A 23,510-nucleotide genomic window follows, 5' to 3' on the forward strand; every position below is an offset into this window, starting at 1 on the left:
ACCATTTTCCCAATGTCGAATTCAAGTTGAGTGGGCTTTGTAGCAATTCTATCTCACGATCAGAATTACGAACATTATTCGATCCATAGTTATTTCCAGCATGAATCTACAAGAACGTGAAGTGAATTAAACAGTTCACTGTGAATGGTATCATAAACTACATTGTTTCGAGGCTATAAATCACAATATTCGAACGAGAATTGCGTCTGAATCCTAAATCGGAAGAAGATAAACCGAGGCGACGCAAAATATCCACATAAAACGGCAAAACATACGAAAATGATTTATAGTGGCCCCGAACTGTAAGGGATTCGCGGAGCAAAAACAGATTATCTAAATCCCAGTTATATCCAACAATCGGTTTAGTTTGTTGATCTACGAACGGCTTGACAGATCATAGTGTCACCTTTTATTCGAATCTTTTGTTTAAATTGAATCAAATTCTATTTTCTCTTTAGAAAAAATACACCCTCAATTTTAGCTAAGACTAATGTTTTCTTTAGAATTGAAATAACAAGTCATAGATAAAGTAATTTCTTCTACCTACGTAGTCACGTACCGCCCACATTTATATGGATTAGCAAGCAATGTTATTTATTACTTGAAGATAAAATATTTAACTAGTTAAAGTTTAATAAATCTTATATCTATTGTAACTCTGAAACAAATCACAAAGGTGTCGTGATTAAAAACTAAAGCAAAAATAATCATAGGTACGCTTAGGAGTAACAAAGGTTTCTCAACTCTGTATTATCCGTTCGGGTTTTTTACGCGCGACATATTCCGAACGACAAAAACCTCTCGAGTATTTTCATATATCATCGTTGGAACCCGTAATTTTCAATTGTTTGGTATTGCATATTCGATAATGTGGTCAGGAAAACCAATCAGAAAATCTGCTTGTGTGAAAACGCTGTTAGTCTTACGAAAACACCCCAAAATATAACAATAACAATTTAAGTTTGACTTTTACATGTTACACCTGTAAAACTTAATGAAAAGTAAATATTTATAAAACTTATATTTAGCACATTATCTGGCTTGTTTCTGAAGGCTGTTCGAAGCAGGTTAAGTGGAGCTTCGTCGTGATTATGCGGCAAGTACGAGCACTTGTTGGAAATAAACTGACTTCGTACAGAACTTGTTTTCTACGTTATATTATTATTTCTATAAGCAATAAGTAGTTAAGCTGTTTTATGAAAAGTCTTTTTCTAAACGCGCTCCTCAAAGAGATGTCAGCAACCCCAGCGGGGCCCAGCAGGGCCAAGGCCTGCCGGGGCTGCGGGTTGTTCGAAAGAGATACCGCGGCCCTGGTACATAAAAGGCCTATGACGGAACACGACGATTTTAGTCAGTAAGAGTCTGACACTCCCTCACCGCTGCTAACCCACAGCGGGAGGGGTCATTTGATGATTTTACGTCGCTAAAAAAAAAAGGCCACCCAACAGCGATTGTTCAATTTGTTTCTGTTTTTTCGGATATTAAGTTGAGAATTTCAAGCAGACGGTTTTTTTTCGTTATTAAACTATGAATACTTTTTATAATATTTATTCTGTCTTTATAGGCGTACAATTTCGCAAACCTACCATGTCATTTTAAGGTAAACTTCCAGCCTATAGAAGTTTTATATTACGCCCTTTGATTTTATGACATCCACCAATCTAGGTCTTTTCACAACATATACATTATTAAATATATTAGGAATCAACCTAATTATAAAGTGATAAATTCTAAATAATATTGTTTATACAATAATACCTCTTTTCACAATAATTTTATATATTTTATTTGTTATATCAAGAAAGCGGAATGTAAACATGTAGATGAATACGTCATACGTTTCCCTTCAGATCAGAGTGTGGGTCCTACGTGGCGCGCCTGCCATTAACCCACGTGACATAAGGAATACAAATCTTGACGTCTGTACTAATAACTGGGTTGAAGTGTCTGTTTGTCTGTTCAGACAAAATAGGGTTGTTAATTAAAGCATTTATAAATATGTACGTGACATGGTTGGTATTTTTATGGTCTAATGTAATAATTTCTAAGAAAACTCGAGTGATTGTCAAAAAATTTATGTGATTTAGCTGTCGATAGAATTATTATATCTTTGATTATAAAAAACCGGTTCAAAGTATTATAAACAACGGGGTTGTGTCACATTAACACACGTAAAATGATAAGAAATAGCTTTGTCAAATACACTATTGCGCCTTCTTGAATTTAATAAATAGTAATTAAGACTATTTCACAAAATAAACACCTAAAAAAATATCTCCATCATTGTTTCCTAATTCGAACTAAAACTTCATAAAAAACAATGAACAAAATCGTACAACATGAGCGAATCCGCGAGCAAAACTAGTTGCAGTCTACCTCTATGCTTTCAGTGCACAGGTGTGTCCTGCGTACCCTTATTCTCACGACACTCCGGGGATGACACGGGGTTGTTTATTCTTAGCTAGGGAATACACCTGGACGGAAAAATGTATGCGGTCATACGGAAATTATTGTAAATCTGTGGAAGGAAATACGTGAGTTTTTGATCAAAGTTTAGGATAAGCCATGATTTCAATAATCATCGCCGATTTGATGAGTTAAAACACATTTGTTTGATATAATATGATGTTCATGTACTCACAAGTAAATGGAAGGCAATTTATGGAAGCAAAAAATAAGATGATAATAACAAAAATTTTGGAAGAGTCTCTCCTAAATTACCCTAAATAAAATATAGCACGGTTGCGCCTCCAACCCATTTTTTACTTAGTTAAGTCATATCATAATAATGACAATCTGCGACTAAAATCAAGCTACTTTGTAAACGCCCTTAAATAACTTTGTGCTTCGGGTCGCGCTCGGCAGTTTCCGCCGATCGCCGACCGACTCCTGCTGTCTTTATTTGCAGTCGCTGTTTGCAGCCGTAGCTATCGGCGGCGTAGCACGGTAGTCGCGTCGTAGCCCTCGTAGCGCTGCCTGGCTACGCTCCCCTCTACAACAGTATTGACGTAGAGAGATTTTTCTCAATTTCCTTCAGACATTGTAACTGTATTTGGACGTTTTATTAGTCAAATTCCGTAATAGTATTATTAGCGTTGGTGTTAAATTAATTGTTAGTTATTAAGTGCTTGAAACTACTTCGCAACAGGTAAGTCATTTTGTAACTATATTCCGTTTTTTATTGTTTCACAAAACCGCAAACTACGTTATACCCGGTGATGGTTCATTTGGTTTCGAGGTGTAATATGCCATAATTTACTGGAACTAATACTGTGCGCGTCACAGTCCTTCCGTTCATATTATGAGCCCCAAGCTAATATTATGGTAATGAAATCTCTGAGTATGGTGCGTAAAATTTACATAAACAAAAATGGGGTAAATATCGTGCCAACGCAACGGTGTTTCGTGTGTAAGCAAGTAATATTTCATCCCGCGATACGAGCTTAACGCCGGCAACAATAACCGTACAAAAACTCTCGCAATTGTTCTAGTTTCAAACTTCCACTTGGTGCCAGAAACAATACGTTTTGTGGCCGAGAAAAACGGCTTGAATAATTAGGAAAAAAAAATACTACGTGTACTTTACGGGCCTTGCTTTTTCAATGGCAGCTTTATCTCGCCGTCAACGCCGTTTGCGTAAGGTTTTATGAGACAATTTATTTTGATAACCATCGCTTGACGACATCTAGTATCTTCCTCCTTTTGTGCTTGATTTTTTATTCGTACCTTAAGTGTGTTTACTGAGCTGTTACGTCGTGTTCAGTAAATACTGAAATGCGCACAATAAGCTCACATTAGGTTCCTTTTACGGATATACAAGTGTCTATTTGGCGCTTACCCTCGCTTACACCCGGGGGTCGTATTCTATACCGTCACGAGCGCTCGAGTTAATTAATTAGGCCCTTTGATACCGACATAGGCACCGCTCGGTTCCTCGTGAGATCTTTACACGAGAATGCTTCGCGTTTTGTTTAGCTACGTTGTTTTCTGCACTTAGTTTGTTTGTACAGGCTTAATGAGTTATTTTTCCTCTCACGTACTTTCGTTTTTCGTGTGAGTGTAGTGTTTCGTGTCACTGTTTACTTTTACGTATTTAGTTTTATATAGCGTTCTTTTGACGAGTATTGTAAAGGATCGGTATTTCAAATACAAAGCTTTTTTTGTTCTAATAAAACAAAAGATTAACATTGTTTTTCTTGAGGCGAAAGATTGTAAACTTCAAAACTGGCTTCCATCAAACATTAATCAAAAAATTTCAATATCAAAATTTTTCCTTCTTACTTTTAAAGCGGACTTTTCCCCTAATATTTTTTCTTCGATGCTTTTATGTTGGCATTGTTCCATTTCAGTGAAATTAAAAAAGGGAATTCATCATCTGCATCGAGCGTTCAAATAAGGCCGAGGGCAGATGTTCATTTTCTGTCGAAATTATACTTGATTCGCAAAGTTTATTATACGAAGGTTGAGTTATATATATTTTGTTTGAGTAAACCCTTATTTCCGTCTCGTGGTTAATTGGATCAATGTTCTAACAATGGGAGTTTTGGATGGGTTGGTGAATATTTAGATAGCTCTGGAATATTTTGGGATAATCACTTCTGCTTCTGGTACCGATAGAATTTTGATCTGTACTATTTGTCGCTTCGACTTACTTCCATAGATAGCCACAGTCTACAACTGTTATCTCAATGAACAAATTACTGTGATTACAAGGCTTTGGGAACACACCAAATCTCTCTATTGTTGATCTTCAGTAATATCTACTAAGTATTGTGCCTTGAGAATACACCTCTAACTATCAATTCGACAGTCCGTAGTACATAAGAGGTAGACAGATTGCACATGTGTGCGTGTCTATGTGTGTGTTGTTCACTAATCAAAGGTATCAAACGCTGTCATCTAACTATGAGCAATGAACGTTGGTGTTTGAGTTTGAGCTTTTATGGTTATTATACACATACCAATATTATTTGTAACTGTTTATTAGGTGACAAATGATGCGTGATGTTTAACTAGTCAAAATATTTGATTTATGAATAAGCTATACATACCTACTATTATAATTAACTACTATGTGTTGTAACCACAAAAGATGACATTTTATGTGTTTTATTTGGTTAAATTATAGGTATAAAAGCAATAAACAAACTCAATATAATTCACTTCTTAGAAATTCTAAAGCAATATACGACTTAACTGAACTTGATTTATGACAAACCATCATTACGAAAAACGAGATTTTGTAAAGGGTTTAAGAGAAGATTTTAATATTGCAATAGCTATAATATTAATTAGCTATTGTCAATTTTTTGTGGGCACGAATTGTCCGTTCAGATAAATATCTCATCAACAGCCTTTCCTTTTTAAATAAGTTTCATAATGTAACCGACCCAACCAATTTAATTAATAATTTGAAAAGTTCGTCGCAGGTCGTAGCACTTTATAAATATTGTCTCCCGCTATCATCTGAAAAAGTAATTAAAGTCCAACAATATTTTTCATAATGGGTAAAAGGTTAATTTAAAAGTTATTTCTTTTAACGTGTTTTTAAAATGAAAATAATCGTCTGGTAATCTTTGTGTATCTCCGGTACTGTTTGTAAAGTTTTGAATATTCTTTTAATTATTTTCGACGCAAAAAAAACGATGTAGAAAGAATTATTTTGGAATAACTCTTCATCCGTGGTTTCATCCTCATGGGGGAACTACTTAACCTACCCGGATAAAAAGTTGCCTACAATCTTATATGGATTTGTAGGTGTTTTATGTGTGCCATTTCAATCGTCAAAAACATATACCCAAAATGGTATGGCTAAGTTTTTGATTCATTTTTACATACATCTTCTCAAAAATCCCATATTTATCGTACCTTCAGTGGTTTCGGAATCATTCTATCGCGTTACTTAGTAATAGCTCAGTGAGACAGAAAAGTCGATACACACAGTAATAATTTATTGGCAGCGGAGATAGAACGCCTATTCGTTTCTTTTCATATCTCTACATTCTCAGTTTATATAGTGTAAATATTTTCTGCAAGTGAAATACGACGGCCATGCTTTGAGGAAAATAAGAACAAAGAATGTATTGTTTTGGTATCTGTACTGGTTTTTCATTTCTTTGAAGATTTAATGGCTATAAGGATAAATTACCTATTTTTCGTCATAAACTAACTTAATGTCAGATTTATAAATAACATTATAATAAGTCACTTTAAAATAATTTACATGACTTTAGAAAAGAGTTTGTAATTTCAAGTAAACACTATAAATATACTAAAAATTGGGGAGCTTAGTAATTATTTACAGTATTAAGTGGATAAAAATGGTTTAAAAATCGGCCCTAACCAACACAGATATTATCCATTAGACAATGTATGTAAAGGTGCAAATAAAATATTCATCTAAACATATTTGTGTCAAACATATAATACATTACACGGGACTTTCACTTGATTAGGAAAAGGTGCTTTGTGAGAACCCCCTGGTTAACCTTTTTTCCTAATAGGATTGTCACGGCCAGATAAGCAACATTGAATTATTGTATTCAGGCTAGAAACCAACCTCGAGATAATTTCATTATCCGAAGAGAATCAGAAAAAAAATATGAATGTGGTAACATATTTATCACATTCATACGATTAAATTAATTAAGATTTTACTTTACTAACATGTACTTAATAAATTTCTCAAGTAATTAATTAATTATCAAAATAATAGATAATTAGCACAAGTATAAGAATTAAATAATAACATATTTAAAACTACTTAAATGTTTCAAATTAGCACGTCACATTTGTTTCATAGGTATTAAATTCATAAACGAATTTGTTAATAAGTAATGGAAACCTAACAAATAGGCCTCTTTATACTTACCTACATAAAAACTTCTGTAACTACTTAATTATTATTGCAGATTATGGCCTCCTAATACAGGTATTACTTTCCTAATACAAGCATTAGTTGTTCAGAAGACGGCTCATATGACTAACTAATCCTTACTCATATTATAAATGCGAAAGTTTATCTGTATGTTTGTCTGTCGCGCTCAAACGCCAACGATTTAAATAAAAGACACAGATACTAATCAAGATCTCGAGAAGGGACATAGGGTTCTTTTATCTGGATGCGGGAAGCAATTCCCTCGAGACGCAGGTGGAATCACGGGGCTACGTAAATAAAAGTAATAGGTAGTGTAACATTCTCAGAACAATTAAAGACACATTTTTTTTATACAAAACACCAATACTGACTAGAAACGTTTTCATGCGTACATCGATATAAAATAGAATCCGTAGATAGTTCTCACCTCCAATATGCCAATACCATTAAGTACAAAGACACACACGTACCTATCGAGGTCGGTATTAATTGCATCTGGGAATAAGAGGCTTCGTAGAATCCCGTAGATTTTTTGTTATTTCTACCTCTGTTAGATATTTCTTTATAAAAAAGACATGTCAGGGGCGTATGACCCATTGCCCTCAGGGAGATTCTCGGGATGTATCGTATTACGAAGTTTAACATGAAATAATGTTTATATTTCTTATATTATACAGATAAGTCTTAAAGGAGTATCATTTACTTATGTTGTCAAAAAATAATGGGTAAATAGAACTTTGGGGCTGTTTTCTTTTGTTTCTTTTTTTAATAGATTCCTGTGTAAACCAACTTGGAAGCGCACAAAAAGGAAAATAAGAGACATATTATTATCTAATTAATAAAAAAGGATTTTCCTCAATTTATGTACCTACCTAATTATCTATTATTATTAGAAGCTTTAAGCAAACTTACGCTTTATCTGTTCAATCATCTATTAAAAGTATCACATTCTCTTTAAATATTACGATGATATAAAACTCTAAACACAAACCCTATAGGCTCGACGGACTATCAACAATCATAAGGCACTTACCACATCACGTAACAAACACTTTAGTCCTGAAGCCCAACAAGGCCATACAAATATTTATCTCGATGCAACAACAAAGCCCTGACCCAGAGGTCAGGGTTTCTGGTCTGCGCTCGACACCGAAGGCCGAGTCCCCACTGCGCCATTCCTATTGGCATCGATTACTATCGCCAGCGAACATCGCAAAGATCCATTTCCGACGATTGACTCTCACAATTCCGCGAGGTGATAGGCAGCTTGTACTTTTTCCATTTTCAGTTCGAATGAAACGTTATGTGTAAGCCTAGTCGCGCTTTGGCTTTGTTCGATCTCTTGGATACAATTTGAAAAGGAGATGGGAAAAATCTGTGTCGCTTTGTACCTATCTATTTTCCTTTATGTAATCCTCGAAACGTTCAGTCTTTGTAACATAAGTGTATGTATATATTTTACACTTTAAAGGGGTTGATTTTATCTCAATAAATAGTCGATAAAACACCGATCTACCTAGTTAATTTCAATGAAAACAGCTAACAATACAACAACACCAACTATTTAAATTGAGATAAGCAAACGAGTTGGGTCGGCCTTACTTTTGTCACTCAACCGCCCCTAAATGACAAATTAATTAAACGAATGACCTTGAGACAATAAAAGCCCGAATACCAACCCTAACTCGTCCGGGAGGTCCATTGTCCCTCATTGCTATCACTTGAGTGATCAACAAAGAGAAAGAACAACAGGTATAGTGATGTCGGAAAGGCAAAGGAAATAAAATTATTACGACAGTTTTTTTTACGTAAACAAAGCCGATGGGAGTTTTATGTTCGTAATAGAATTACGTTATGTGCCGCTCTAGTTTTTATTGTGTTATCACGTAAGTAGGATTTTATTGCGTTCGTTGTTTTCTTGGGCGTTATCTTTCTGTAATTCCAGTGGGCTTTACGCGAAGGAGAGCTAGGATCAACGGTATTCTTTCAACGTCTTACCTTTTGTAACTTTGTTGTGAAGTAGACGTGTGAAACGTTTACCTTTTATACTTTCCAAGAAAATAAGTTTAATGTATTTTTAATGTTAGTCGGAGGTAGCTTTTATTATAAAAGTATCTTAAGATGTATTTTATTAAGTGTCAATATTAATCTATAATAGGGAAATATTAAAACTAGGTATCAAAATTATAAATTTAAAAAAACCCCCGACCCAAAAAAAGTACGCAATAATTATGACAAAAGGTTAAAAACGCTAAACCCTATAAAAAGCAAAAAATAACTTTTAACACTACTTAAACTAAATTTTGTCGTGTCGGGGGACCGCTCTAATTCATTACTTTAGATATGTGTTTTTTTTTAAACGAATGTTGTAATTAGGTAGGTATCATTTGATTTATGTAAGTATTTATGAAGGTAAAAAGCGGTCCCCCGACACGTCAAAATTTAGTTTAAGTAGTGTTAAAAGTCATTTTTTGCTTTTATAGGGTTTAGCGTTTTAACCTTTTGTCATAATTATTGCGTACTTTGGGTCGGGGTTTTTAAATTTATAATTTAATTTTATTTCATGCTTTTTAAAGGAGCTCCTTAATTTTTCCTTCTTTCATTTAATTTATTTTATCTTAAGATGGGGTCGCTATATGCGATCTCAGCCAAAGGAAGCTGTTTAACAATCCTCATGACAAACTGGCTCTGGGAGAATTGCACAGATTGAGAAACAATAAAGATTAACCTTTGGACATTCTAGATTTTCAGCAAAAATATAAATCGGTTTATCCGTTTCATTCCGGCATTCCAGGGTTTCATCCGCCACATCCCATTTCCAGCATCAGGTTCTCGTCAATCAGGAACATGAAGAGAACTCGTCAAGACAAATTCAACGAGCCCAAACTCGATGGGTTTACTAAAAGGCAGTTCAGGGTTACGTCTCCTACCTTCGTGCCCTAACAGCAGACCAGCTCAGTGGTTCCAAAAGACATTAGTGTTTCAAATTTCAGATCCCACATATACTTGCAAGTAAACTGAGCGTGTAACATTCCTATCACATCTAGCAAACGAGCTGATGACCTTGAAGACCTGAACCGATTTCCACCAAACATAGCTAAGAACACTCCCGACTGACATACCTTTTAAACAAAAAAAACCGCATTACAATCGGATCATCCGTTTGGGAGCTACGATGCCACATACACACACACACACACACACACACACACACACACACACACACACACACACACACACACACACAGACACGTCAAACTTATAACACCCCGTCGTTTTTGCGTCGGGGGTTAAAAATATTCATCCGCATCGCTGTCAGCTGGGATCGTGCCCAAAAGGCTGGCTGCATTGCCACGCTGGATGGCAATGCATATCCTTTGACCGAAGTATAGGCCAGCCCTTTGGTCACGAGTGGACTCCACTAATCGCTTACTAATTTCTCGAAATAGTCTGTGGGCACTTGGGCCCCATGGTCCCAGGGTTTCAACCCCAAACGGCTCAAAAATGCAATTGCCGGTGAGGTTTACATATTTGTGCCGCTTGAGGTTTTCCGCGGCCGCAGCAGCTGCACCGACACAGCTCGCCGTACTGGGAAGGTGGGAAGGTGCAAGGGTGTCGACGCAGGTTGCGTCCCACACCAAAGACCTTCCCATCTTCCAAGGCATTATAGACATCCCGTCTGGTCTCTTGCCATCGTCGCGTGCCAAGCCTCTGGGTTCTAAAATGGCTGGCACTCCGGCGGTGACAAGAGCACGACGGATAATGTCATTTATGCTGGCGTGTCGTGCCATGCGACCAGCACTTTTGCTACAGGAAAGACCATGGTGCCCAAGGCGGTCCACAGATTCACCGCACTGGCAGCGATGCGGAGCCGCAGTGGGAGCGCCGAGGCGTAGGCATGTAGCGAGCCGGAATGTAGTGTCACCCAGCATGGTCCCAACGCTGGGTGACGGCAGTGCGTGAAGCCATAGCCCTGACTCCCACTCTCCCACAGCCAGTAGGCGGGCACGCTCAGCAGTATTGACAGATGTTTCAATTAGTTTATTTCTCGTCAATCTGCAGAGCGGCTCGTCCCACTGTCTCTGGGAAGCCGGGTTTTCAGGGAAGGCTGTGTTTGGGCTATGTTAGTTGTTAATATTCTGTGCTGTAAACTGGTTGCGAGAATAAATTACGTGAACTAAACTGACTCTTATTTAGATCAGATCTTCCAACGTCCGTATCTTAAATTGCGTTACAGAAACTTTGCAAAGCTTTGACGTCTTTAAAAGTTTGCAAACTAAATTCATCCAAAATTATGTAGGTATCTTCCAAAATCTGTTCGGAATTTCAAATAAACTACGGACTTTTGATAAACGAAACAAATTTTCATCACGTCAACACAGTTTGTTGCGTCAATTAATGTTCTACATTCGTAAATACGATACCGTTTGTAATTCCAACCGGGGCTAAATAAAATACGTGCCAGCTGCTCGTGACAATGACAGGAGGGTCGAAAGGTAAAGATAAAGATATTAGAAATGTTCAAAGAGGTGTGAAATATTATCTTATGTAAGTAGTTTTTGTGTTGACACTTCTTTTGTACTTGAAAATAGTTTTGGTTAGATTCTAGAACTACAAAGAGACTAGATATTACTGGATAAAACAGTTTTAACAATAACTTATTTTCGTTTCAATTTTTGTTTTCTGAATAAGTTTTATGACTTGATTAATAACATCATCATCATCCCGACACATAACCTACTTACGGCCATTTATATTGCTTCGCCTAATTCAAAACCAGTCATTTTCTCGACAATATCTTACCTATCAAATCAACATTTAATAACAAGGATAATCAACGCGCAATAAAGTCTTTTAATAAAATAATGAATGTCTTTGACAAATAAATATAGTCCTGAAATTGTCTGTGCTCTGTTAAGCCTTCTTTTGTCATACAATAGTCCTAACACTTATAAAGGCGAGCCACCATTGTTCTTTTCTCCATAATTACGTAGCGAAAACTGAGAATAAACCCCTTAGTGTGACTTACACGTGCTAAAATTCCCAGAATTTGTGTAACGTAGTCTTAACATTTTAAATGTATTTATAGAAGTGGGGTTAATTAACTTATTAGCAGGTTTATGTTTGAGCAATTTCTTTAATAACGTAATGAGAGAAATTACTCTGTTTCAAGGCATATTTGAACATTTTCCCCTTTGGTTAACAAATTATAAGGTGGTAGGTATGTGGTAGTTATCCTGAATAACTTTTACCCTATTTCACATTTGCTAAAGAATTTAAATAATTAGCTAATCTTGTAATTTTGAATAAATGATGTTAAAAAAGTGCCTATTTTTTACCAAAGCTTTTGTTAAAAAACAACATGTTGTTATAACGAAGTCAATTTTCCCTAACAAGACGAAAGACAATTACTCACCACTCCAATTTCAACTGACTGCTAAAAACCTCATTATACCAAAGCTACCGAGTGTTACCCAGTGTTACTCAGTGTTACCCAATGCTACCCAGTGTCTCATAAACAACATCAATTTGCTGAACCCGTCTAATTGTGAGTGTACCTCAGTAACGTAACACCTGGAATGCGAAGCCTTAAATCCGACGAGCTTACGACCTCACCGCACCTGATACCACGAGTTTATTCGCAGAAAATATCTTTGTCATACGAAATTAGCCTTTATTCCGTCGTAATAAAGTCTGCTACATCTCTCGATGGAAGACTGAAGAAGTGTAGAATTATGTGGGCGTAAAAATGATATGAGTGCATTTGCCCGTAACGTAATGATATATTATTTGATAAATGGCCTGAAAACCCGCCTAAGAAAATTCTATTATTTTTTACAAAATCTAACTTATTGCTTTGAACTCAACACTCCAACTTATAAAGATTGTCAAGAATATTTTAACAGTTAGAAGATATTTTTACCAAGCTGCTTTTCTGCATAATATGTTTTCTACTTTTCATGCCTAGACTCATAGACCATAAAAGTGGAAACATGTACTTTTCCAATACTAGGTATATGTTTAACTTTTTTGAAAAAGTCACTATTCGTTATGTATATATATACCTATAGGTCAAGAAGTAGTCAGTTTGTTTTCCAATAACAAGTTATTTTAGAATCCATGTTCAAAACTACAAGACCGAAGATTTTCATACCTTCAAAGTCTTCAGTGCAAACTTCCTACATCGTCAAACACGTTATCCGTTCTTCCATCTTGCACTGATGCAGAATTATCATAGATTACAAGACACTGCTAGTACCGTCAGCTATGTTTAATTTATTCCTATTACCAGCCAGCCTTATCTCTTGCATAACAACTAACCCAAGATCGTATATCAACTGGTTGTATCCTTCTTGTAAATGTCGAGGAATATTGTGGATAATTCTAGAATAATTTGCTGTGGACTGGAATCGTCTACATTGCGGAGAATCGTCTTCTAGCCTAAGTTTGAGATAGGAAACTTCGGCTGAGCAATGGTCGCTGACGTCTTCACTGGGCAATATTAAAAAGTTGTTTTATAAACAGTGTCAGTTTTCATTCTATTTATAGGTATTAGAGCTGGTTTACAGAATTTGACACAAGACTGTTAAGTTTCAGATTTCGCGTACTATTTAATAAATTGATCTGAATTTTACAATATTTTTTGCAATATTTTACATTCAAAGCTCTCATGAGTATCATGTCAAATATTGCTCCTATACCCAGACCCAGTGCAAAAAAAAATGAAATACATTCCCAGATTTCTATTTTATTCGAGCGCCCTATTTTAGTGCAACTGCCTTACACACGTATTACTTAAGACGCATTTACACTATAACGCTACTTACATCACAAGCACTATTAATACAGTCTAAATTAGTGTAACAGATAGTGGCAACAATTATGTTTTGCGGGGTTTAGTGGCGAAGAGCTCGAACTAACTTCTTGAGCTTGCTTAACAGTTTGATTAAGGGCCTGACGGTTGCTGCGGGTTGTTCGAAAGAGATACCGCGGCCCTGGTACATAAAAGGCCTATGACGGAACACGACGATTTTAGTCAGTAAAAGTCTGACACTCCCTCACCGCTGCTAACCCACAGCGGGAGGGGTCATTTGATGATTTTACGTCGATAAAAAAAAAAGGGCCTGACGGTTCCCAAGGGGAAAGCTTCCTTATAAACTTGAACCACGGCAGCGTTTTGAGAACCTACTTGTATCGTGCTTGTTGTAAAGGAAATTTGTCTTTTATGCTTGATATAATTATTGATTAGTAGCTTGGAACTCATATGTTGTGTGGCAACTGTTCTTTGAATGTCCCTTGGTTTCGAATAGTATATTGTATAATTGATTGTAAAATGATAACACATCTTGTGTTCAACCAAATCTATTGAATGAGACTATCGTAGTTGTGCAGTGAACCAACTAAAAAAAATATTATAATTTCATGAGAGGCTTACACTGATTTCACTGTTGGCATCCTTCAAAACCATCCATTTATCTGTCGATTAGTGTTAGGTGTCCTATAGATCATAGATTACTTACTTATATTTCATAGAACTTGCCTTAAATGTGGACAACACTGAATCTACATACATGTACCTACATACTCATATGCAGGGAATAACTTTCACCACACCAAAAAATATCGCCACCCAAACAAAAAGCTGCCGTTACGGTACTTACTCACTTAGCAACTTAGTTCCCCCTGAAAAAGTTGTGTAATGCAGTGGTCATTTATCTCGAACGCCAACCGCATATGCTGCGTTTGACTGTACCATCGTATATTGTATTTTGTTCCATATCTGTCGCGTACCGCTATGATAATCGGATTTATGCAAGTTGGCTCCGACTGTACCTATTGGTTTTCGTTTTGTGCAGTCGTGTTTTGTTTTTTGACATTCTAGAGTTCGGTTTAAAATAATACAGGAGATAAGGATTAGTGGACGGTTCACACTTATTAAAAGTAAAAATGCTTAAATGTAACTGACCCTTTCGAGAGACGATAAAATTATTTTCCTCTAGATCAGTTCTTTTCACCTTTGAAGCGTATTTGTTTAAAATGTTAGTGTGTACATATTTCTTATCAATTGAACATCAAAAAAGATAGAACATTGTGGGTTAATCAAATACAGTGTTCTGTTTAAGTACAATTATGATAAACTAGGTTTTGATATCGAACATTGATCATAATTTAGAAGGTACTTCAGGTCACCGAAACCGATATTAGGTAGTGTTTATGTACCTAGGTACTGATGTAGGTATGAACTGTCCATTTAATGTATTCTACAGTTGTATTCCAAGTACATGTCCATAATATATTCATATGCCTAGATACCAATGTTTGAATTTCAATACTCAATATCTCTGAATGTTACTAAAGAGTAACAGATCGAATCATATTAAAAATGCTGTCATGAGAAGGTTATAAGTTCAAAAGCCTGTGTCGATCTAAACCATCGTCTAATACAGCTGATTTAATTTAAGTTGTACTTATAAAACCACATCGTTCATAATTTTCTCCAGTACAAAGAAAGAACTTATTTACTAATCTATCTATTTCAAAACTTCGCAGACGGTTTTGTATAAGTTTCGGTTTAGCTAGTTCTGCTATTCTCAGAACTAGGTCGGAGGTTGCAAAACAAGTGATCAACATTCTACGAGGCTATCTTGTTTATGCAAACTAAATTTTCACCTTTTCTTGTTCCTAATCCCAGGGGAAACTATCAAAAGGAACTGGAGTATTAACCGTCGCTCCGGTAAATTAGATTTACCTTTTTCAGTAAATGGTTTATCTCGATAAACATGTTTAGGCCGTCCTAAATTGCTGTTTGTATCCGAAATAAAATCATATTTTTATCTTGTTTGTTTTATCTTCGTTTTATTTACAAGATTGCTCTCTATTCTTCGTTTTATACAAGGAGGTATGATGCCTGTTCATAATTTCTACTTTAGTCATTACTTGGGAAAAGCGGCTTACTCGGGTTCCCGTAGGAAATGGGTTAACAGACTAAATTAATTTATGAAGTACCAAATGTTTCAATCTCGAATGTTGTTGCTTTAGTAAGTAGTTTGTATGCTCATTACATAAGTTTTAATTGCCACATTAGGAATGTACGTGCTGTGTAACAGGATGAAGGTAACTAGTTCTCAAGAGGTATTTTCTTATTTAGTTCTTGAGTGGGAACTACCAAAATACTTGAAAATTAATACCTCTTTTGGTAAAAATGTTCTTGAAATCACAAAATCCTTTGACCATACTTTGTAATTTCAAAAACATCGAAACGAAAGACAACTTAGTCAATGTTCTTATGAATAATAAAAATAAATGAACTAAATAATTTAGTAAGTTGATTAAATTAATATTTTCGCGACTGCGATTTTAACAAGTAAAACTGTAAAGCCACATTAAAAATGTCAATCCTGCACGTTTCACCCGTGCACTATCATCATTATTTTAATTACGTCTATAAGAGCTAAGGGTTGTCTCCTGAATAACGAATATCCACAGCCTTGCTAATGATAGAGCATGACACCAAAGTGACAACTACAGACGTATGCATTAGGGGGTTAATACCGAGAGAGAATTTACCGATCAACCGGATTTATAGTGGGAAATGCAAGCATAAATATTTTATGAGAATAATCTGTCGTATAAACATGGCAGTAGGTGTTAAAATAGAACACAGGCTTATATAATCTTAAGTAAGTACGTCGTGGTAACGTGTGTGGGTAAAGTACCAAGCTCTCATGTGAGAGTTCGATTCCAGGTCAGGCAAGTACCAATGCAACTTTTCTAAGTTTGTAAGAACATATGTCTTGGGCACCAATGGTTGATTAAAAGGTGAAGGAAAAGACCTCGAGGAAACCTGGATTGAAAAGTCTTAAATCACCAACCTGCATTAAGCAGGCTTGGTGATTAACGCTCAATCTTTCAAGAAGGCAACACTCTCCTTTAAAAAGGTGTGAGAGGAGGCCTGTGAAGCTATATAAACTTACTTACTCTTAAAATAAAGCGTGTCTTGAGAAAATGTATTAAGATAATAAGATAACTTTCAAGGACGCCGGACTCGTCTCTTGTAGTAAACACTCTAAGGATAACAAAGGCAGGCATCAATCAAAATAACTGTCATTCTGTCACTTCTTAGAAGTAATACCTACCCACCCAAAACAAAAATGTGAAAGACTGCCAAGTTCGATAATATGGGAATGCTTCGCCTATAAAAGAAGTGAGATCTGAATAAGTACCAAGTTCCATACACATACCTCAGTTAAAAATAGTTACTTTTTAATGATGTTACTTGGCAAGTTTTCATACACCTTGTTATAAACCTACTAAACGCAATGAATCAAGTATTTAATTTTCTATTAAAACTTGCCAAGTAATCATCATTAAAAAGAAACTATTTTTAACTGAGGTATGTGTATGGAACTTGGTACTTATTCAGATCTCACTTCTTTTATAGGCGAAGCATTCCCATATTATCGAACTTGGCAGTCTTTCACATTTTTGTTTTGGGTGGGATTTCATTTATTTTTGTAAGGTTGTTTATTTTATTTTTTCTTATGATGAAGTTAGTTAAAGAAATGTCTCATTTATACTATCTTTTAGATTTTTAATATGCACTATGTTTCTTACAAAGAAATGAACTAGATTAACTATGACTAGATTTACCAACTGACTGACATGACATGTTATCATATATTATGTTCGTGGATCAAAGTTACACATTCGTTATTTTCGAAAGTGATTCACACATGGCCGTTTTCAGATTTTTACTTTACTTTGACTAAATACAAACCTTTGTACCATTCGAAGATATATTATATAAATATAGATAAATTTAGTTCGTTTTAGTTCCTTAGGGGTATAAATTTACACCGGATATAAAACACCTTCATTATTTTGAAACCGACTCACACTTGGCCATTTTCAGATTTTTCCCTTTACCTTGACATAAAGACCTACCTCCATGCCAAATTTCAAGTCAATACGACCATTGGAAGTGGTCTAGGTTTTTGATGAGTGAGTCAGTGAATCAGTGAATCAGTGAATCAGTGAATAAGTGAATCAGTCAGTGAGTGTATAGTAAAAATAGCGATTTTCTGACGTCAATATCTCAAGACCTACAATAGGTATATTAATGAAATTTTGTATTTTAGATAAGTGAGGGGGTCTCAACAGATGCTAGAAATTTGATATGCGTAAATAAAATAGATTTTGAGTTACAGGGGGGTCGAATTTGGCCCGAAATGGTTCGTGTAATATAACCCACGGCCGGTGTGTCGCCTTTTTTGCTCGAACTTGGCGGACACACTGCCGTGTGTCTAGATCTTATACGGTATACATAACAATATCAATGGCATACATAAAGAAAACACTACCATTTTTCTTCTTAGAAATAAAATCGATTCCTATACTCCATAATCGATTTCTAACTTATCAAGCCTGTAGTGCTGTGACATAAGCCACAATATATTCTCAATCCAATTTCGATTGTCTTCAAGAAGGTCTCGGAACGCCAGATATTTCCCTACTCGATAAATTCAAGTCGGCACTATCAACTGGATTGTCTACTTGGAATTATCAGATCGGTTGCAGCTTAACAGGAGGAATTATTGCATCGGTGGTTCTCTTGATTCATGTCTCGAAGTAGAATTCGAATAGGTAACTAAATAATTATTCCGTTCACCTAGTTATCTAATGAAATGTCAAAATCATGCCTTTTCCGCCTTAGTGATTTAAGAAGATAGGTTCAGAAAAACTATATACGAGTATATCAATTGACATATGGCAGAGGGAAAGCAATTTAGAAAGCCAATCCAGACTTCGAAAGGGAAAAAACCCTTTACTGCTCTAATCAGTTGAAGATCGATAGCCCAAAAACAAAAGCCATTTGTTATCTGTTGAAAAAAAAGCATGTCCGACCTAAAGCGGTTCATTAAAACAAACCTAATCCTATTGCGGAAATTGTGATAACGGTCTGGTGGCCTGTTGGGCGGAGCCGTGCGGTATCGGACGAAGTCGACCGAAGTCGGGTGTCGGCCGAAGTCGGGCGGTGTCGCAGCGGTCGGCATGCGGTTGTTCTCTCCCGGTTAAAACTCACTTGCTCTTGACTTAACACAACCATGATGGTCTAGCTGTGGTGCAGTGTTTCATTTGCTGCTTCATATGAAAATGTTATAAAGGGTTGCATACTATGAATATGTAGCGAACTGCGAGTATTTAATTAGCTGCCTTAATTAAAATACCTAGCTAGGTTCTAGCACAGAAATAAACGATATCGTTAAAATTGAATGATTGCTATCACAGGCTTAGCTTTTACCAAGCATTGATTTTTCTGTACCAGATAAAAGATAAATTGGACCAGATTTTACATAAGAACAACGTCGCATATAACGTAATTTAACGCAATTAATTTTAAATAATATATAATGAGCTTAATTATTCGTTTCATTTGCTTAACTGCTCCGTGTTGTTAAACAGTAAAATAATAATCTACGCAATTACTGCTTTTACTGGATAAATACTCAACAGTACATATTTTGGTTTATGATAAATATATTATGTGTGTAACGCAATGAATAAAATTACACCATTTTAATTACCTTGTGATAGGTTTTATTAATAATGGAAAATATCCGTGTGCGGTGTACCGAGATAACTGGCTATCACACAGACAGTTCCATTATATTTGCCGCTTGGCAATTTATCTCCCAGCGCTTTTTGTTGGCCATGCTTGTAAACTATGAATAGCGGAATCAATTCCACAGCCGGCACTCGAAACCAAATGAAAACCAATACATGTACATCGGTTTATACGAAATAGCAATCATGTTGAGTTTCTAATTGTTCACAGGTCAAATGAAAAGGAAAACATGGGTTGGACGAAGATCAAAGTGCTAAATCTGCAGCATATGGTGAAACAGCGGATGAAGTAAATGTTGTTAGCTGTCGCGTGGGCCTAGCCATGTATCGTAAAGTAATATATGCAGCGGTGGCCGCGCTGACACTACAAATAATTGGTGCAGCGCGGCTGATGTGTCCGAGTGAGCCTAACTGCGTTTGCGGTGGCACGCTCGCCGTTGAACTCAATTGCAACATCGATGGTGAGTGCACTTAAATGTTGACGCTTACGAATGCCTTTTAAAGCCGAGTCGCAAGTTTTACAGCGTGATTTCAATTTTTCTTCACACAAACTTCTTTCCCACTTTCCGTTACGTCACCGTAAGCGGATTACGTCATGTTCGGTTTTAAAGTCGCTTTCAAGTGTCTTATATTTCAGCAGTATTTTTATTAACGTGAAATAAAACTTTTCAGGGCGAACAGTAAAAATAAATTTACTGCCGAACATCTACATAAATATTAAATGCGAGAACGCAACGAGTCTTGACTACAGCAAGTTACCAAAATGTGCCAACACAATGAGTTCTTTTAAATCTGTCAGTTTTAAGGATTGTCCACTACCAGCATCCTCGTTCAAAGATGTATTGACTAACATGGGAGTGTCCAAAACGATGGCGCTCATATTCCAAAATGCAAAGAACCTCTCAGGGTACTTCGACAGAAAACATTTTGCAGGATTACAAGACTTAACAAAGTTACTTCTGTCGATAAATGGGATTACGCATCTCCCAGACAACTTGTTTACGGACATAAACAAGTTAACATGGCTGAACATAAGATCGAACACCATCAACTTATCCGAGGAGTTGTTCAAGCCACTTGAAAAGCTTGAAACTTTAGAAATTAGTCACAATCACATGACCAATATATCTTCGAATTTATTTTCCCATTTATCTTTCTTAAGAAAACTTTCCCTGTGGCAAAGTAATGTCACCTGGTTTTCTAAAGACCTTTTCACAGGCGTCGACGTTCTTGAAGAATTAGATCTGAGTTCTAATGGTCTTAACGAACTTCCAGCTTCGATATTTAAACCCTTAAAGAAATTAAAGAAACTCACATTATTTTCCAACAAATTTTCATCGCTACCCCAGAACTTGTTCAGAAATAACGCTGAGCTTGAAACCGTGGTGATACTTAACAATGACGTCAAACTGAAAGAGCTTCCTAAATACCTTTTTGGGGATTTGCCAAACTTGAAGCAAATATATATTCAGAGGAGTGGGCTAGAGACTACACCATACGACGTGTTTGCCAATTCGCCCCTGATAACGAACATATCATTAGCGTACAATGACATAAAATCCCTACCGGAGGCCATTTTTAACGACCAAATAAACCTCCTCGAGTTGGACTTGAGTTACAATCAATTGAGCGAGCTAAAGCCTAAATTGTTTTCGTCTTTAGTAAGATTGGAGAGGCTTAAATTATGTCATAACTCTTTGGTGGAAATATCTGGGTAAGTAAAATTTTATTCGTGTCTGCTCAATATCCTTTCATTCGATTACGGTATGTGACATAATTTACTTTTTATTACAGGCAAACCTTTTCGTCGCTACTTAGCTTAATATACTTGGAAATGGAACACAATAATTTGAAAACGATTTCGTCGTATTTGTTCAGTAACAATAAACAGCGAATGTCAATATCTCTGGCTTACAATAAACTTGATTTTGAGGACAAAGAGTTGGCGAACAATTCTTGGCTGGTGAAAAGGGCGTCGCCTTTTGCCCACACTTATAATTTGAAGCTATTGAATTTAAGTCACAATGAATTTAAAGTGGCTTTTGAGGATTGGTGGGTGAATGGCCACGAGAATTTAGACATTACTCACAATAATATACAGAACCTTTGGGTGAGTATACATTTTTGAACATTATAATATCTTCATCTGATTTGCGTCCTTCATTAGCATTGTTATAAATGGTGCTTTTTTACAGACTGATGAAAAAGGATTGAAGGAGTATCATAGCGTCATGAAAAAACCTATGAAGCGTGTATGGATTTCCAAAAACCCAATTAATTGCGCGTGCGAGAACTATTTGTTTATTGATTATATTCAGGATATTATCAAAACTCAGGTGAGTACAGATGAAATTAATATCACAATCGCTGTCATCTTGAACTAAAACAAAGAACTAATGTTCATAAAATTGTTTCAGATTGTCGACTTGCGTCATGTGCGATGTCCATTCTGGGCCAAAGAGGCTTGCTACATGAGATTCACGATTGTGATAACACTGATGACCATCGTTATATCGCTGTACACAATTATTCTAGTCATATTCATAATCTACAGAAAGCAAATTAATTCTATAGTCAAGAAAAAGTTAAGTTCCATTCAACAGCCTGCTCCGCCAAGGTCACATCGGATTACAGTCGACTATAGTGTGGCTGATGAAGAATTCGTCAACAGAGAAATTATAGCCGTCATGCAGAACTGTGATTCTTTAAAACTCCAATCCTATGACTTGCCAGATTATTCCAAAATGGGATATGTGAGGTCGGCAAACTTTAAGCGTTACGTCAGAGACTATTCTGCCAGAATCGTCATTTTCTCTCCGAACTATTTAATTAGACACTATGGGCAGATTGACATTAAGAAAATCCATAGCGAGATGTTAAAAGCGGAAAAAACTATTTATGTGTTCGCTGACATTGGACCGGAGAATTCAGTGTACGCTTTCCTAGAAGAGCAACGCGATGTTCGAACGACCCTAAAGTGGAACGAGGAGGATTTCTGGGCGAAGCTAATGAATCTACTGAATGATTTCGCTTCATATGAAGAACTGAAACGTAAGAAGAATATTTTCATCGCTCCACCGACATCGCTAGAGCCTTCGAACATAGCTTTGTCAAAAGTACCGGACTGGCCCAACACGTACGATTTGAACACACTGACACACAGTCAAGTTTAGTTACACTCTCTATACTTAATTTAGCGAGGTAAAGACTGACTTCTCCGCTACGATACCATCTGATCTCAATCATAGTTTTCGGATCTTCATTTCTTTTTTATATTGTTACGTTAAGAGGAGGTAGTACTTAATATATGGATACTGCTTGTATAAAATTTTTATAAAACTATTTTATCATGTAAAAATTAGGATAATAACTTATTGTTTGTAAACGGTAACTGTGAATAGTAATCAAAACCCAACGTTGTTCTGCGGTGAAACCTTGTGATGCCTACTTCAAAGAAGTGTGTATCATGATTAACAGAGGCAAATGTAATCAATATGTAAGCTAAGTAAGTGTACATAAATTTAATGAAACATTAATATAAACGAAAACATTAAAGTTTCATGGAAACTCCATGTTGTTAAGAGTTGTAAACAGCAGCTTATAATAAAACCTATACTTTAACAACAAGCTGATTATTTCATTGAGTACCTCTCTCTAGGATAATAAATATTTAACACCCTCTCGCGTTTAACGAGCGCTCTGGTGGCTATCATTTGGAAAATAATCTCCTGGAATAATTTGGAAGATAAATAAGCACGACAGTTAATGGATTAATTAACTATCTTCTAAAGCTTACTGTGTTTTATACCATTAATGAGTAATGAATATGCAAACGCCTTTAACCTGAATAAATGTAATAATATAATAATGGCGATGCAGGTAAAGACCAGTCAGACTTCACACGATATCCGCATTGCAGTGGTTCTAATTTTATTTAATTTCCTAATCCTTCTAATGGCTAAACCTTATACTGAAATCAAATATATGTTATTCTTCCTATATTTATAGA

General features: G+C 36.0%; 1 protein-coding gene across 1 annotated transcript; it reads left to right on the forward strand.

The window, feature by feature from the left end:
- Positions 1-2,897: 2,897 nt before the first annotated feature.
- LOC110375665 (protein toll) lies at positions 2,898-23,128 on the forward strand. The gene is made up of 6 exons (XM_021333875.3): positions 2,898-3,148; positions 19,713-19,962; positions 20,174-21,215; positions 21,296-21,611; positions 21,697-21,837; positions 21,919-23,128. The coding sequence occupies exons 2-6, from the start codon at positions 19,824-19,826 to the stop codon at positions 22,672-22,674; spliced, it is 2,394 nt and encodes a 797-aa protein (XP_021189550.3). The 5' UTR covers positions 2,898-3,148; positions 19,713-19,823; the 3' UTR covers positions 22,675-23,128.
- The last annotated feature ends 382 nt before the right edge of the window (positions 23,129-23,510 follow it).

This window comes from Helicoverpa armigera, chromosome 14 (genome assembly GCF_030705265.1).
Source record: "Helicoverpa armigera isolate CAAS_96S chromosome 14, ASM3070526v1, whole genome shotgun sequence".
NCBI classification, from domain to species: domain Eukaryota; kingdom Metazoa; phylum Arthropoda; class Insecta; order Lepidoptera; family Noctuidae; genus Helicoverpa; species Helicoverpa armigera.